Source organism: Medicago sativa, chromosome 4 (genome assembly GCF_051527215.1).
Source record: "Medicago sativa cultivar Bolivia chromosome 4, Bolivia_mono, whole genome shotgun sequence".
In the NCBI taxonomy this organism is placed as follows: Eukaryota; Viridiplantae; Streptophyta; class Magnoliopsida; order Fabales; family Fabaceae; genus Medicago; species Medicago sativa.
This window is the reverse complement of record NC_140752.1, coordinates 17571479-17587117: the sequence shown is the minus strand read 5'-3', so window position 1 is coordinate 17587117 and position 15639 is coordinate 17571479. Positions and strand designations below refer to the sequence as shown.

The window sequence follows — 15639 nt, the reverse complement described above, 5'->3', positions numbered from 1 at the left end:
GTACATGTTACAACAAGACATATGGGCTAACAAACTTGCTCTGAACAAATAACCATTCAAAATTCAGAAGAATCCATATAAGGTGGATTAGACCATCTCCAATAGGAGGGTCTTCAACATTTAAACATTTAAGACCCGATACTTATTAGGTACCTCCATTGAGGAGAAACTTTTTCGAGGTCTTATAAGACCCGGGTCTCACTTAAAACCCCTAATATTAAGCGGGATCCATTCTCTGTCAATATTAAAAAAAAATGTAATGATATAAAGTTATTGATAGTTGATTAGTGGGTCACATTTAATAAATTTGTGTGAGATGTTGGGTTGGAGGGATTAAGTACCTATTAGGTACTACTATTAAAAAAATTATAAATGAGTTATGTATATACGTGGGACCCATTTAAGTACCTAAAAATGGATGTCTCCATAGATACTCTTACTATATCACAAATGCGAGGATAATGTTGCACTGTTATTGAAACACAAACATATATGAGTAGAATAAGTAACATTGTATTACATAATGTCTGGACTTTGAAATTACGATAATATAGAGTTGAATGGATTGGATTGGAATGAAATGAAAGAGAATAGAACGAAGTAACATCTATTTTTAAAATCTTAACTAGCTTATTCCATTCCACTCTAACCATCAACCCAATCAAACTTGATATTTTCCAAACTCTCAAAACCAAAATGGTGTAGTTCTTCTTTAAGTAGTTTCTCTAAGAATCTTTGGTAACTAATGTTTGTCATCCATCTCAAAAAACAACAAAGTCTCATCTCATCAGTTTTTCAAATAAAACTAAATCAAAACAAAGTCGAGACGAAATAAGTTTCCATTTCATCATCTAATGATTTTTTTTATAAATTGAACTAAAAAGCTTTACTCACTCTCTCTCTCTCTCTCTCTCTCTCTCTCTCTCTCTCTCTCTCTCTCTCTCTCTCTCTCTCTCTCTCTCTCTCTCTCTCTCTCTCTCTCTCTCTCTCTCTCTCTCTCTCTCTCTCTCTATCTATCTATCTATCTATCTATCTATCTATCTACCTACCTACCTATCTATCTATCTATCTATCTATTTTTGGTACAACCTTACTCTCTCTTTCTAATGCCCTAAACCGCTCACAAGTGCTTATTATGATAAGCACTTATGCACAAGCTATTTCTATAATAAAAGATAAAAAATAATATTTGTTTTTGTATAAATTGTAAGCTATTTTCATAAGCCATCTTAAAGAACTTATGAAAATAAGTTGAAAACACCTTGTGAACAATCTGATAAGTTGTATTCGTAAGTTCTCCGAAACAGTCGCATAAAACTTATGTCATTCGATAAACTCAAATAATGCAATTCAAACATGCATTGCAGTAATTCACTTAAGTATAAAACCTTTTGAAACCATATTTTTTGTTTGTCACGGTCATGAACACTTATGAAGTGAAATGCGATTACATGTTATTGGGTTCTCAGAGAGAAAATTACGGTAGCTTCTATGGTATGGGAATTTGTAGTGCTTTTCATCATTAGACGATTATCAACTTCGATTTGTCCATCGTATCCAGGTTTCTTTGAGTCCCACCTCACCTCCTGATATCATATTCATACTCAGCCACCACATTAATCACATATCCCTATTTTCTTTTTAAAAGCTATAAATAAGAACTAGAAGGGGCTTTTTTTGTTTGGTTACCTATACTAATTTGGTGCAGAACAAATTGAGGAACAAATCATCAATCACCCCGGGTTTGTATTTAGTCTATACAGCTGAAACTTCAACCTAATTCAAATTCAATCGACACATACAATTTAAGAGTTGCACACTGCACGAAGCTCGCAGCAAGAATACAAAAAACAAAAGCAAAAGATGCAAACTGTTTTGTGTAACGCCCTCCTTGATTAACTAATTATTTTAATGAGTTTTAGCATATATTTATAGGTGATTTAAGTGATTTATGAGATTTACGTGGTTCATATGATTTTATGTGATTTAAGTGGTTTATATGATTTATGTGAACTATATGATTCTTTAAGATGTTATGACTTATTTTATTATTTAATAAAATGAGATTTGAAAATAAAATAAATATTAAGAAGTGGGGCTGTGTTGTGATTTGAGTAAGTTAGTGGTGAGAAGAGAAATAAGAAAAGAATAGAAGAGGTGTTATAAATAGAGAAGTTAGGTTTAGAGAAAGACATAACGCACGATCAGTTTTTGGTGAAAAAGGGAGAAAAGTCAAGAGAAGAGGAGAGAACCCTGGAGGCTGCCGATTTCATCTGTTATAAGGTAAGGGTGAGACTAGCTTTCAGTAATATTAATCATGTGATTCTGAAATTATAATTAGCATGTGGTAGGATTAGATTGTGAGAATGGACAATTAGGGTTTAATGAGAGAATTGATGATTAGATGATGAAAACTTGTTGAATTGATGTAGAAGTTGTTTACAGACCTTAGAATATCCATAGGATGATTATTAGGAGCTGTTTTGAGGTTAGAATCATGGGACTAGGTGAAAATTTGAGAAAACCTGCATTCTGCCCGAGCCTGTCATCATCGCTCGCCTCGCGAGCTAAATCGCTCGCCACTGCGAGCCAACCTGGTGAGCTCGCCTCGCGAGCAGATTAGCTCGCCACTGCGAGCAAGTCCAAAGAGTTCGCCTCGCGAGCAAATTAGCTCGCCACTGCGAGCATGTGCGTGTTGAGAGTTCCAAAGAGCATGGTTTGCTCGCCACTGCGAGCATTCCCACTCGCCACTGCAAGTAACTAGTGTATTCTGCCCAATTTATTTTATTGCGACCTATCACACATGTAGCCTTGAGATGAACTTTGGGTAAGAAAATGTGAGTTTTTAAGAGATTGTAAACTGTCCAGGGAGCATAAATTAAGATGACTCAAATTAGTAATGACGTGATATTGTTATATAATGCACTATTGAATATCTATGATGCTAGTGTTGATGCGATTCATTCTTTAATGATTATATGATGTATAAATCTGTTATATGCTGCATATGTGTTGTCTGCTGATGCTGACCATTAATGTTATAAGTTATACGTGTTGGTCTAAGTTGTAAAGATGTAAAGAAGTTGTCCATAATAATACAATTATAAGAGATGTTTATGATGTTGTCTAAGTTATAGGAAGTTGAGTTCATTGCATACCCATTAAAGTTGGGGGCTTGATGCTCTGGAGCCATTGCTCAACCACGTTGGGGGCTTGACGCCCTGGAACTTTTGCTCAATTTAAGTTGGATGCTTGATGCCCTGGAGCCTATTTACGCTCATATATGTTGGGGGCTTGATGCCCTGATTGGTACCACATGCATTTGCATATTCAAGATGATATAAGATGATAAGAGTTGCATAGTTGAGTCGAGTTGCATTTGTCGAGTCAAGTGTTAAATTGTCTCATGAAGTTGATGTTGAAGTCGATTAAGAAGTTGTTTAATGATTGTGAAGTTTAAGTTGATGATGATATGATGCTTTAAGTTTATGTTGATGAATTGTTTATGATGCTTGATTTTTCATAATTGTTATTATGATATATTGATATTGATTAAGTTGTTAAATATAATTGATGAATTATATGTTTAGTGTTATTGTTTGTGAAATCTCACCCCTTCTGCTTGAAAATGTTGCCCTTCGTATGGGTAACTTGCAGGTAATCAAGAATAGGCGTGGTCGTGAGTGGACTCATCACTATGTGTCTTTAGGTGCTTTGATACGTAACAGGATGGGGATTATGCTACTGTTTTCTGTTCCTTACGTATCGCTTTTGAATTTTCATGAAATAAATGATGAACAAAGACTTTACGAGATTTTTATGATGAGGCCTGCGTGCCAAAGACTTTTTATGTTGTTGAACTAAATCCGCTGCGAAGTTTGAATATTTATGTTGAAATTTTTTGAAGGATAAATTGTTATCCATTCTATTTTACGATTGGATTTGTTGAAGTGAAACTCGATTTGGGGAATTTTGGAGTGCTTCGATTCTTGAAGAATCAATTTGAGAATCTGTAAAGTGTCGGGAAATTTTTGTGAAGTGAATTGGGTTTAGGTTTGGCTGAGCGGGATACTGATTTTAGTGAAAATTTTGTTTGGCTATTTTGCTTTATGTCATGTTTTATTTGGCTTTATGACATGTTTTATCTGGCTTAACTTTTTAAATGGGGTTAAAAATCTGAATGTCCATAGTATAAGGCTTGAACAACTGTAAAGTACAACGAGCAAGCGATAACAACCAGACCTAAGAACCTACAAAACCTGGATCAACAACCACCCAATAAAGAGTATATTTTAATGCCTGAAAGAATGCAAGACGACAACTTTGAGGAATACTCTTCACAAGGAAGATAGGTACTTGGAGGACTTCCTCTAACAACTTTTCCTCGAAAATCAACCCCTCATTTGCCCCAATAGTATCGAGTCTTTTCTAGATGGTTTTAAAATATGTCCAATGTGACTCCTGACCTCCCATGTCTCCTCAGTAACATGAATCATACCATCAGAATAATGACATGCATGACTCCTGGCATGAAAACTCATACATATTCCACACATACATTGCTTAACCATCCTTAAAGACTCCTCCAAAGCCATAAACAAACTCCAATCACTCTTGAGGGCATTTCATATTGTACTTTTCCGTTTGTCAGTACGAAGGTGTATCGACTTAAGATGGGACACCAAACGAGAAATACCCTTACTGCATTCCTCACCATAATGGCAACAATGGAACCCTCGTAATGGACAATTGAGACCTCCAATTTGAGTAGAAGTCATTTGTCAATGCAAAATTGTTCCTCTTCTCTACACTATTCAAAAGTGTTTTGAAAATCCAAAAATCTAAATGTTTCTAAAAATACGTTTGGGAGAGGAATTTCAACAAACATATAATGGGCAAGTGTGAAAGAGTGCATTTTGACATGAAAAATTGATGATGAAAGTGCATGTATTGTGATGATAGATGAGGGATGAAAAATAAGGGTATTTGAGAAAGTTTATGCACATATTAAACTTATCCAATAACATGATTTTGCAAATGAAATTAAGGAGATTGAAATGAATGGAGGAAGTTTTAGAAAGAAAAAGACAAATATTTGGTAGGTGAAAAAGAGGTGATTTGAAAATATGGTTTGTGTGGATTTATATGGAAGAAGTTTTAGAAATAAAAAGACAAATAGTTGGAGGGTTCAAATGAGTTTGTAGAAAGGGAAGTGTTTGTTGATGTTGTGTAAAAAGGAACGGAAGGAAAAAGAAAAAACCAAATAGAGTTTTAAAGATGGAGGATATGGACTAGAAGATGAGCCATGATAAATTTGAAAGAAAAAGAGAAGTTAGGTGGGTTTGAAAGAAGAAAAATGGTTACCTGAAGAGAACGAAAAACCTCATTTCATATCTTTAAATGTTTTTCTATTACTTGCGAGGGATGAATATCGTTTATTTTTATTAGATAAAAAAAACTAACATATTTTAAGGAGTTTTTAATATTTTCTTACTCGAAGTCTTTGTAACAGTTCATAATTTTAGATGATTTAAATTACATCATGGATTCTTTAAGTTTGAGATTTGTAATAGATCGGTCCTTTAAGTTATTTTGGTCACACACAAGTCTTTTAAGTTTGAGGTTTGTAGCATATTGGTCCTTTAAGTTATTTTGGTCACACATAAGTCCTTTAAGTTTGTAAACGTTTTCAATTTAGTCCTTCAACCACATCATCGTTTTGGTTAATAGAATGACTAAATTGAAAATGTTTACAAACTTAAAAGAATTTATATGTGACCAAAATAACTTAAATGACCAATCTGTTACAAACCTCAAACTTAAAGAACTTATGTGTGACCAAAATAACTTAAATGAACAATTTATTACAAATCTCAAACTTAAAGGACTCTGGTGTAATTTAACCTTTTAAATATCACAAAGTGAGTATTTTTTTTGGTTGAATAGAAAATGATTATTTACCATTATTTAAATTTTTTAATAAAAAAATGAAATACTATCATTCAAAAATTAATAGTACTAGAATTTTATCTTTCCTTTTATCAAATTAAAAATCATTTTATTTTTCTTTTCCAGAAAAAGGAAACAACCCACTCCTACTATTGCAGGACAACAAAAACAGTTTAAAAACAAAAACCTTCTCAACAACATTAAAAAAAAACATCATTAATCAAACAAAACCTTCTCAGCAACATTAAAAAAACATCATTAATAAATTAATAAAAAAAAAAATCTTAAACACAACATTTTTTTTTTTGGTTGAGAAACACAAAACACAGCATTTCACATTCTTCTTCTTCTTCTTCTTCTTCTCTCTCTCTCTCTCTCTCTCTCTCTCTCTAAAAAATCGATTTTATCACAAACCAATCAAACCCTCCAATGGATACAGAATCAGAAACAACGAATCTATCCTAATTGAACATTTTTCAAAATTAGGGTTTCATTCTATTTATCTTCTCAAAACCTAAAGAAGAAAAATTTGAAGAAGAAAGAAAAATGATGCAGAGATTGTTGGGTGGACCTGGAACAGTGAGTGGATTCTTGTTGAGGTTAGGACAATGTGCATTTGGTGCTGCTTCCATTAGCGTCATGGTTACTTCTTTTGGTTTCTCTACCTACACCGCTTTCTGGTAAAATTTTTTAATTTTTTTTCCCTATTTTAAGTTAAAAATTAAATTTTTTGCATTTATTTTGACTCAATAATTTGCATGTTTCTGTATTTATTTTGCTATGCTGATTTTGAAATTAGGGTTTTTTTTTTAGGTTATGGTGTTGGATCATTGTTTGTTTGCTAAAAGTGGTTAGAGTTGTGTTTATTGTATGGCTTTATTTTGGGTATGTTTGGATTTGTATAGAAGAATTTGAAGGACAAGTAGTGTTGATTAAGTAGTTAATGTTTAAGATGTTTGTTTCTGAAAATGAATAATGGGTTTTATGAAAAGGATGTGGCTGGTAATGTATTAATGTTAATTTCTAAAGTTAGGAGAATGATTAGTTAAAATGGAAATTGTTTTCCTTATTAAAAATGAAAATACCCTTAAAATATGGAAATGAGTTTGTGATGGTCATGTCATTTGGGAATAAGTTGGTGGGTGGTTGGGGTTTTTCTATGTAGGACAATAACGGGCTTATGATAAGGTCGAATAGATCAGAAGTACCAAAGTTTGATCTCTGTCTGAAACAATTCTTGGTTAGACTTTACTTATCTTCTGGCCAAACTTTGGATTACCAGGGTTCCTTTTCCGTGAGAACTGGAGGATTAATTGAAAAAAATAAAGTAACACAATGTTGTTTATTCATTCCAAAACTTCCACTTTGTACTTTTTCTACATAATTAACCGAACAGGTCCTTGGTGGGGACTAGAGTTATTGGATAAATCTAGCATTAGGATCTTCCTAGATGAAAATATCATGATTTTGTTAGTGTTGTTAGTTTGGGAACATGGAAATGTCTGATTATTTTCAGACAGAATAATGCATTGTAGTTTGCGCATATTTTATGGGTGACCTTTCCCTTACATCAAGCAGGGAGTTGACATTTACATACTATGCATGTGAAAAAATGTTGATCAGCTGTAATCCTTATGTGACATACACGGACTGATTGTGGAAACTGTGAATATATGAGATGATATGTTTATCAGTATGTATTTTGTTTTTGTTCTATATCACTCTTTTACAAGCGTGTGGACTCTTTAATTGGTGCTTTAGGGATTGTAATGATTACAATTTTTGTTGTTTTCCCCTATGTGATTGATAAACTTTAATATACGTTTTGATGTGTATTACGACGTGGATTAGGATTTTCAATGATAGCTGGATAAGATTTAGCGCTTGCGATTTAATACTGTCACAGAAGATGGTAATGCTTTTCTCTTTCTGTGTTCGTCATAGGCATTCTGTGTATGTGCCTGAGTTGTTGATTCACTACACTAAGTCTTAGCTATCGTTTTTTACATTTTAAAGCGTGTCAGAAAATATTCAAACTATCTAATAATCTCTTCCCTATGTGTAATTTGTAGTATTTTAGATTTTCGTTGTTGATTGAGGTTGATAAATCTGGAGCACTATTGTAATAATGCCATTATTTCAGTTATCCTTTTCTTCGCACTGGTTTCCAGTTCCCTCTACACTCCAAAATTCTCCCTTTTTAAGTGGCGATTTTTTTGCCTGCTACTTCCACAGTCTCTTCCAAAATCCTTAGCCTAGTTCATCCCCCTGCTCATCACGATCTCCGACAACTTTTTCTGTGAGTTCTTGCTCACATGAGTTATAAAGTGATAAATATAGCTTCCCATTGTGAATTACACCAATTGTGATTTCTCCTTTCTTAGTCATGATTCATGAGTCAGATGACAGTGATGCAAACGAGCCTTAGCATCAACATCAGGGATGCTATTCTTGATGAGTTTGTGCTTGTTTCCCTTCTTGTTTTGTATAATGCTCTAGTCATTCTTCAAACGTCTCATATTCCTTGACTTGATACTACATTCCAATCAGCTCTATAACATTATCGTTTTGGTCCTTTGCTAAATTGTCCTTCTAGCAATGCTCGTTTCTCCAAAATCTTAAGCATCTCTGATCTGCTGCCTTTCTGGTTGTATTTGGTGGAGCCTGTGCTCTATTATTTTATTAATAGGGTTCATTTGTAACAACTAACAACTAACAAGGTCAAAAGTTAGTTAGTTTAAGCTTGAGGTAGAGTGTTAGAATATATGAAAAATATATCATGATATTTTTTCATGTCTTAAATTAATTTGGAGCATAGCTGTCAATAGTGCACTACACTATGGATGTGCGATAGTGGAGGAGTAGACTGTATTGGCTCACGACGGAATTTTCTTCTTTGTTGCATCATGTTTTTCGTTCACGGTCATCATGATGGCTGCTGTTTCTGACAGAGATAATGGAAATACGCTCCTTTGCAAACAACAATAGTAAATGGAATGATGCAGTTATTATTTTGAGGTTTTCCAACAAGACCAAATCCCCGTCCATTCTTCTTGTACAAGTGATTTTTCATTGCTGATTGATTCCTTTTTATTCTCTGAAATATTCTAACTGTCACCATACATTTTGGAGTGTTAAGACTCCTCGTTGCTGATCTGACATGCTCCGGTTTGAGTTGCTGACTCTACTGCCTCTTTTTTTCATAGAGGCTTATTAATTACTTAGTAAAGTTTAGTTACTTTGAGATTGTGGCTTAGAGGCTTAAACTTATTTTTTTTTTACTTTACTTTTGTTATATTAGCTTATGTGTTAAAAGACATATGACTTTATTATTATTAATTATAAAATTATAAATGTCTTGAAATTTTTGAGGGTTTTTTTAGCATTTATATATGTATAGTATAAATTAATCTACAACAAGCCTTTGCTTTGTGTTTTCAAAACACTTTCTTTTTATCGATTCCATAAGCAATGCCCTTAGGGCGTTTGTTAGCATGAACCGTTATTCAATTTGTACCTAAAGTTGAAGTATAACAGCCATCCCGTATGCCCATCCTGCTACAACATCTTGGAATAGGCCGTTACTCATTGCTATATGGGTTTGATAACTATGATTTTGAGTACTTTAAATGATCTCTTAAGATAGTAATTCAGTATATTTTTTGTATATTTCATCTTTTTCCATATTTATTGGGATTATGAGTTTAGTACCCGTAAATAAGGATTAAGCCTCTATGTTTCGCAACAACCCTTCACATTAAATCAATATCAGTTCAAGTACATTTAGTATCTATTCATTCTTTTCTGATTCTTATTGTTAAAGTTTTGGTTTTCTGTGGAAGATGTTTCCTTTTCTTATTGCTTAAATTGATTGTCATGTTTTTTTGCAAAGATAACTGTCGGATACTTGTCTCCATTTCAGCTATTTAACTGCATCAATGGGACTTCAAGTGCTCTGGAGCTTTGGGCTTGCATGTCTTGATATTTATGCCTTGAGAAGAAAGAGAGACCTACAAAATCCAATTCTTGTTAGCCTGTTTGTTGTAGGCGATTGGGTAATAGTCACGCCACTCTTCTTATTTTTACGTGGACAATGAAAAACTAATTTCAAGTTTATAAAATAAGTATAAAAATATGCTTAACATAATTATATGCATCATTCAATTGAACAAGCATTCAATTGGTCTAATTTTTAACTACTTGATATCTATGAAACACCGACACCGGTAGTATAGAAGCGATTAACTGTAGCTACATGTGTCGGTGTTGTGTTGAACGCTGACACATGTCAAACACTGAATACGCGTTGAACGCGAAGCGTCGGTGCTGCATAACTTGATAAAGTCTGATTGTTTGTCTCTTCTATTTTATGACAGCTTTTACCTTGCAACCAATGAACTACTCATTTGGTTCTAGCTACATGATATGTTACTGTTGTACATATATGCATAATTTGCTTGTAAAAGAAATAGTCACAGTTTTAAATTGAACATCACTCATTGCATTAACATACATGTACTGATGCAGAATAGTATGTCTTTGGTTATCTTTTTGATCGTGCTTGGTGAAACTATGACTCTGATGAAGTGTTGATGAATCTGTGCTTTATTTTCCATATCTTATTTTATAATGATAGAATCCAAAGGGTTGTTTACTTTCTAAAAACATTTTCAGTTTGGCTGGAATCACATTTAGTTATGGATTTTTCTTTTTTAAACAATGTTTCTACAGTTTTTAGATTTTTCTAAAATATTCAATCTTTTTCTAAAATGCATTTTCAAAACTTCCACGATATCTTCTCTAATGTTTATCTTCCTCTTCTTCTATGGCATTACATTTTTTATCTTCTGAAGAATGATTGAGCTGATTATGTAGTGAAATAATAGGAGCGATTTATGCTATGCAGGTAACAGCCATTTTGTCACTAGCAGCTGCATGTTCATCAGCAGGAGTCGTAGTTTTATATACAAGAGACGTGGATATGTGTGCAACTCATAAGATAATCCCTTGCCATAAGTACCAGATTTCTGTAGCCCTGGCTTTCGTCACCTGGGCTCTTACCGCAATGTCATCACATGTGATGTTTTGGATATTGGCCTCAGTCTAGCTTGATTTACATGTTGGCATCTTTGATATCTTTGTGACATGACGGGCAAATATTTTGGTTGTTGTCCCTTCTCAAAACTTTTGATTGTTGGTTTCTAAGTGCCGACATAGTTGAGATGTCAGTTATCACAGTGGTTCCTCTCAATCTAGTTAGAGTTTCAGTTTAATTTAAGCCTTGAATTGATTTTTTTCATCTTTCTTCCTTAATGTAGGCAAATCATTGAACTCATGCTTCTACATTTTTGCTACTGTACATAATTTTGTTTAGTAATTTAGTATCCTGACAACCTTGAAAAGAGATTAGAACTCTCATTTCACATGTTATGATTTAAAAATTTAAATTTTTTGCTATATACATAATGGCATATAGTATGTTACTTTGACATGGTTAAATATTACTTAGCTATATAATATAGGTTTAATTAATCAATATGTTGTTGAACTATTTGAAGATTTTTAAATTGGTCTATGAACTAAAAACAAGTTTGGTTTTAGAATTCCTCAATAGTTTGTAACTAGGTCATTAAACTAAAGCTACATATTTAATATTAAAAAAGTCTTTTATAAAATGAAAAAACCAAAGAAACTTGTCCTCTTTCTAGAATATAACACAATATGTTATAGTTTCTATGATTTGTCTTGATGCAGTATGTGATTATTCAAGATAATATGCAAGTCATTATTTAACATTTTTCATGTTGGATTAGGTTTACATGCTACTTCAATGAATAAATAATTGGTATGAGTAAGATTTCAATGAAAGGCATATATGCTAAATTCCTAATGGAATGTCTTACACGCCATCACCTACCAAACCTGATAATAAAGTAAACAAATAAATAGTTGAAAACAATTTTTTGTATCCTCTCAAAAGAAAAAGTAAACAAATAAATAGTTGAAAACAATTTTTTGTATCTCTAACAAAAACAATTAATTTTATGTAATCTTGCCAGATGAAGATGATAATGATCAAAAACATTTTTATATATGATGTCTAGTTGTGGTTTAGGAGAATGATGTTGGAGTCGGAGAAGAAACTTGGTTGTTTGGGAGTAAAAAGTTAGAGGAGCGTAGGGCGTTATTATCTAACATTATTTTGTAGGATAATATGAAAGATAGTTGGATTTGTGGTCTTAATACTTACGGTATGTTTTTCGTTAAAGTAGCTTACATGTTGATATCAAATTTTGAAGCCGTAGTATATTTCCATTTATACATAGTTACCATGGTCTTGTCAAACTCACGACGATACGAAAAAGCTCCAATCAATTGTATTGTTTGCTTCATTTTGTCTCTTACACACACTCTTATCCCTATTTGGATCGAGCAAAATTCTCTAATTAAGAATCCCATCAATTTGAATGCAAATAAGATCTAAGAAATACCAGTGAATAAATTAAAATCAAGCATGTACCAGAAAATAAATAAAATCAATCAAACCCCTAAACATAACAAACCAGCAATTAATTTCAATATAATTTTTCATTGTTTCCATGATATGGCCCCTTAGCCAAGAAATATCCTTTATTCAACTTACCACTTTTTCCCATTTAAATCACATAGTACTATAGTATATGATATTTTATGACCCTTTGGCCATAAAACACATACACTATTTTTACAAGCATTCATGACCCATATTTACAATTGCATAATGCTAACAAACTATACCAACCACACTAATTACCAAGCGTATGACTTCTTTCTTTTTGGTTAGTCACACGTTTACATATGCAAATTACAATAAAAGTAAAATAATGATTAATCAAACAACATTTATTCAAGCACCACAATACAATAAGTTGTTCATGTGGTTTTTTTCTTATAAAAAAACCACATTCATTTAAGCACCACACCACAATAAGTTGTTCATGTTGAAACTCTATGTGAATTCATGCGGCGACGTGGAGATCGAACAGCACCACCCGAAGAAGCTATGATTTGTGTTCTAGAATTGGTAGGGTTGGAAGACGGTGAAGAAGAAGAAGAAGCAAAGGTTTGAAACCGACCCGAATCACCAGCCGAAAGTTTCATGTATGAGTAAGAAGGTGAGTCACAAAACCAAGAACCAATATTTGACCTCTCTTTGCCATTCTTGTATTGTACTATGGCTTTGTACACAAATGGAATAAGACCCTCCATTGTTAAGAGAAAGTGAAAGGTTTTTTGGTTTGTGAATTGGATGGATTGAAGGTGAGAGGACAATAAGAGGGTTTAAATGCGAGGGAGGGTAAGGGTATGTGACGTGGAGTAATAGAATATATTGGAGTGTAACTCTTCACGCTAAGCCTAGGGAAGTTTCATTTTCAATGTAAACCTACAAGAAGATTTTGAAAGCTATGTGCAAACCACATTCATTGATCAAACTACGGTAAAATTATAAAAATATTATAAAATAATATTTGTTTTTATCACATTTTTTTCACTATTAATTTTTTTTTAATTGTTTTGAGCTTTCAAAACAAGATTGGTTGGTTGGTTTTGATATGACGTTTTTCCATTCATCATTTTATTTTGATTTCATCTTAAAACAAGTATAGTGACACTGATTCATCATTGTTGTGTTTAATGTTTAATTTATTTTAATTAATAATTTAGTCTTTCTCAAGGTCGACCAAAGAATGATGCCATTGCTTTGGGAGGTACTTTTCAACGCTCACATTTAAAAAATGAGTATTGATGTCTGTGTAGAGCTCTCGTGACAATTTTTTTTTTATTTTACTTTTTTTTATTAGTAAAAAATAATAGAGAGGAAACAAAAAGAGAGAAAATAAAAATATAATATAAATATGAGAGAGATAGTTATCCAAAAATGTGACAAAATAATTGTACAACTAACTTTTCTCTTAAAAAATATCACACATGTTTTTGAAAACATATTTTGTTCGAAGCTAGTGTGCTTTTGAAATGCTTACTTTTTTTTCTTCAATATATATTATTCATTCGAAATTATGCTGGAGATGGAAAAAGTTACCCCCATTGTTTTATAATAAGGGTAAATTACAGTCACCTCCCCTAAGGTCTATTAAAATGACACTGACGCCCCCTCTGTTTTTAAAACTTACACAAACCTCCCTTGAGTTTTCATAAAATATATTAACACCTCCCTTATTCCTTAACGTTGTTAATGCTCTGTTAATTTGCTTCTTCTTTTCATTTACGTCAGTTCCATGGTCACCATGAGACAAAAAACAAAAAGGATCATTGTTACTTTTCATCATAAGTTCCATATGGGCTCAATGTGAAACCACAACCATTAGCTCATGATCAAGTTTTATGTTATGCATCTCCATATAATCATCCAATTATTCCCCAAATTGCAATTTCTTCTTCGTTAATTTCAATTTCATAGTTCACAGGAAAAAAATCAATTCCATCTACAACAAAACCCTTCCCATTTTCTTTTTCTTTTTCTTTATCTCCATATTAATAATTCCCCCAAATTGCAATTTTCTTCAGTAATTTCAATTCAATTCTCATGGCATCATTACAAATACATTAACGATGTATATTGTATTACATCTAGGTAACACTTTTAAAGAACAACAAGAGGTTTGAATTGGAGGAATAATACAATATTGATATTCATGCAAAACCAGAAACTAGTATGCCTCTAAAGGATCAATTCAAGAAAATCATTGAAGAAGTTCCTCTCCAGAACAATGATTATAACAGAAAATGCGCTCTGATCCCAATTTCCACGTGAAATTAAGGATGATCCCTTTTGTTTTATGTTTAATGGTGTGACCATTAAACTGATGTAAAAAATAACACATTAACAGAGTACTAACGGTGTTAAGAGAGGAGGGAAGTGTTAATGTATTTTATGAAAATTTAAGGGAGGTTAGTGTAAGTTTTAAAAATAGAGGGGGTGTTGGTGTCATTTTAATAGACCTTAGGGGAGGTGACTGTAATTTACCCTTATAATAATGTAAGAAATGTCATTAAAACTCGGTTCTATTTTTTTCGTGTAAGCAAATTTATTCAAACAAGTATAATTGGTATTCAAAACCCATTACAACGAAGTAAAGTCATACACTTTGAAGACAATAAATTGGATTAATCCATTAATATGAAAAACAAAGTTTTTTGTTTATGGGGCAGACACAAAACCTTTTCCAACTTGTCTCTTAACATAGTCGGAATCGTAAGTTAACAAACGCTAAACCTAAATTAAAAGAAACAAATTTGTAAACGACAAACGTGTGAATTACAACTCTGGAATCAACTAGAAATATGAGATAAATCCTGAAATTTTATTCAATCAAAAGATGTCTTTCTGTCTACACTGAAGTGTTTAGATACTATAAAAACTTTAATAAGCTAAAAAAAATAGAAATTATTAAAATTGAGCTGAAATAACAAAAACTAATTTTTGAGCTCCAAACGAGTTCGGATGGCTTAAATAGGCCATATGTCATGGCAAAGCGATGAGTTCCACCAATTCTCTTTTCGAAAATTGATAATAATAGCCATTTTGACATCGGATGCCAAACTTCCACTATTTCTGTCAAACTTTTCTGACATACAACTACATCTTCGATACGCGCAACTAACCTTCCTACATCATCTCTAAACTTTTTT

The 15639-nt window shown here is 32.6% G+C and overlaps 2 protein-coding genes across 2 annotated transcripts; one reads left to right on the top strand and one right to left on the bottom strand.

The window, feature by feature from the left end:
* Positions 1-6185: 6185 nt before the first annotated feature.
* On the top strand, positions 6186-11351 carry LOC146926852 (CASP-like protein 5B2). The gene is made up of 3 exons (XM_085700297.1): positions 6186-6629; positions 9872-10004; positions 10856-11351. Exons 1-3 carry the CDS (start codon positions 6496-6498, stop codon positions 11054-11056), a joined length of 468 nt encoding a protein of 155 aa, XP_085556423.1. The 5' UTR covers positions 6186-6495; the 3' UTR covers positions 11057-11351.
* Positions 11352-12504: 1153 nt separating this feature from the next.
* Positions 12505-13312, bottom strand: LOC146926851 (uncharacterized). The gene has a single exon (XM_085700302.1). It carries the CDS (start codon positions 13195-13197, stop codon positions 12925-12927), a length of 273 nt encoding a protein of 90 aa, XP_085556428.1. The 5' UTR covers positions 13198-13312; the 3' UTR covers positions 12505-12924.
* Between the last annotated feature and the right edge of the window lie 2327 nt (positions 13313-15639).

Excerpts from the sequence above, each read along its gene's own strand:
- LOC146926852 (XM_085700297.1), top strand. The coding sequence starts at position 6,496 with ATGATGCAGAGATTGTTGGGTGGACCTGGAACAGTGAGTGGATTCTTG. Across the intron at positions 6,630-9,871 it reads TCTACCTACACCGCTTTCTG|CTATTTAACTGCATCAATGG; the intron begins GTAAAATTTTTT and ends TCTCCATTTCAG. Across the intron at positions 10,005-10,855 it reads TGTTTGTTGTAGGCGATTGG|GTAACAGCCATTTTGTCACT; the intron begins GTAATAGTCACG and ends TATGCTATGCAG.
- LOC146926851 (XM_085700302.1), bottom strand. The coding sequence starts at position 13,197 with ATGGAGGGTCTTATTCCATTTGTGTACAAAGCCATAGTACAATACAAG.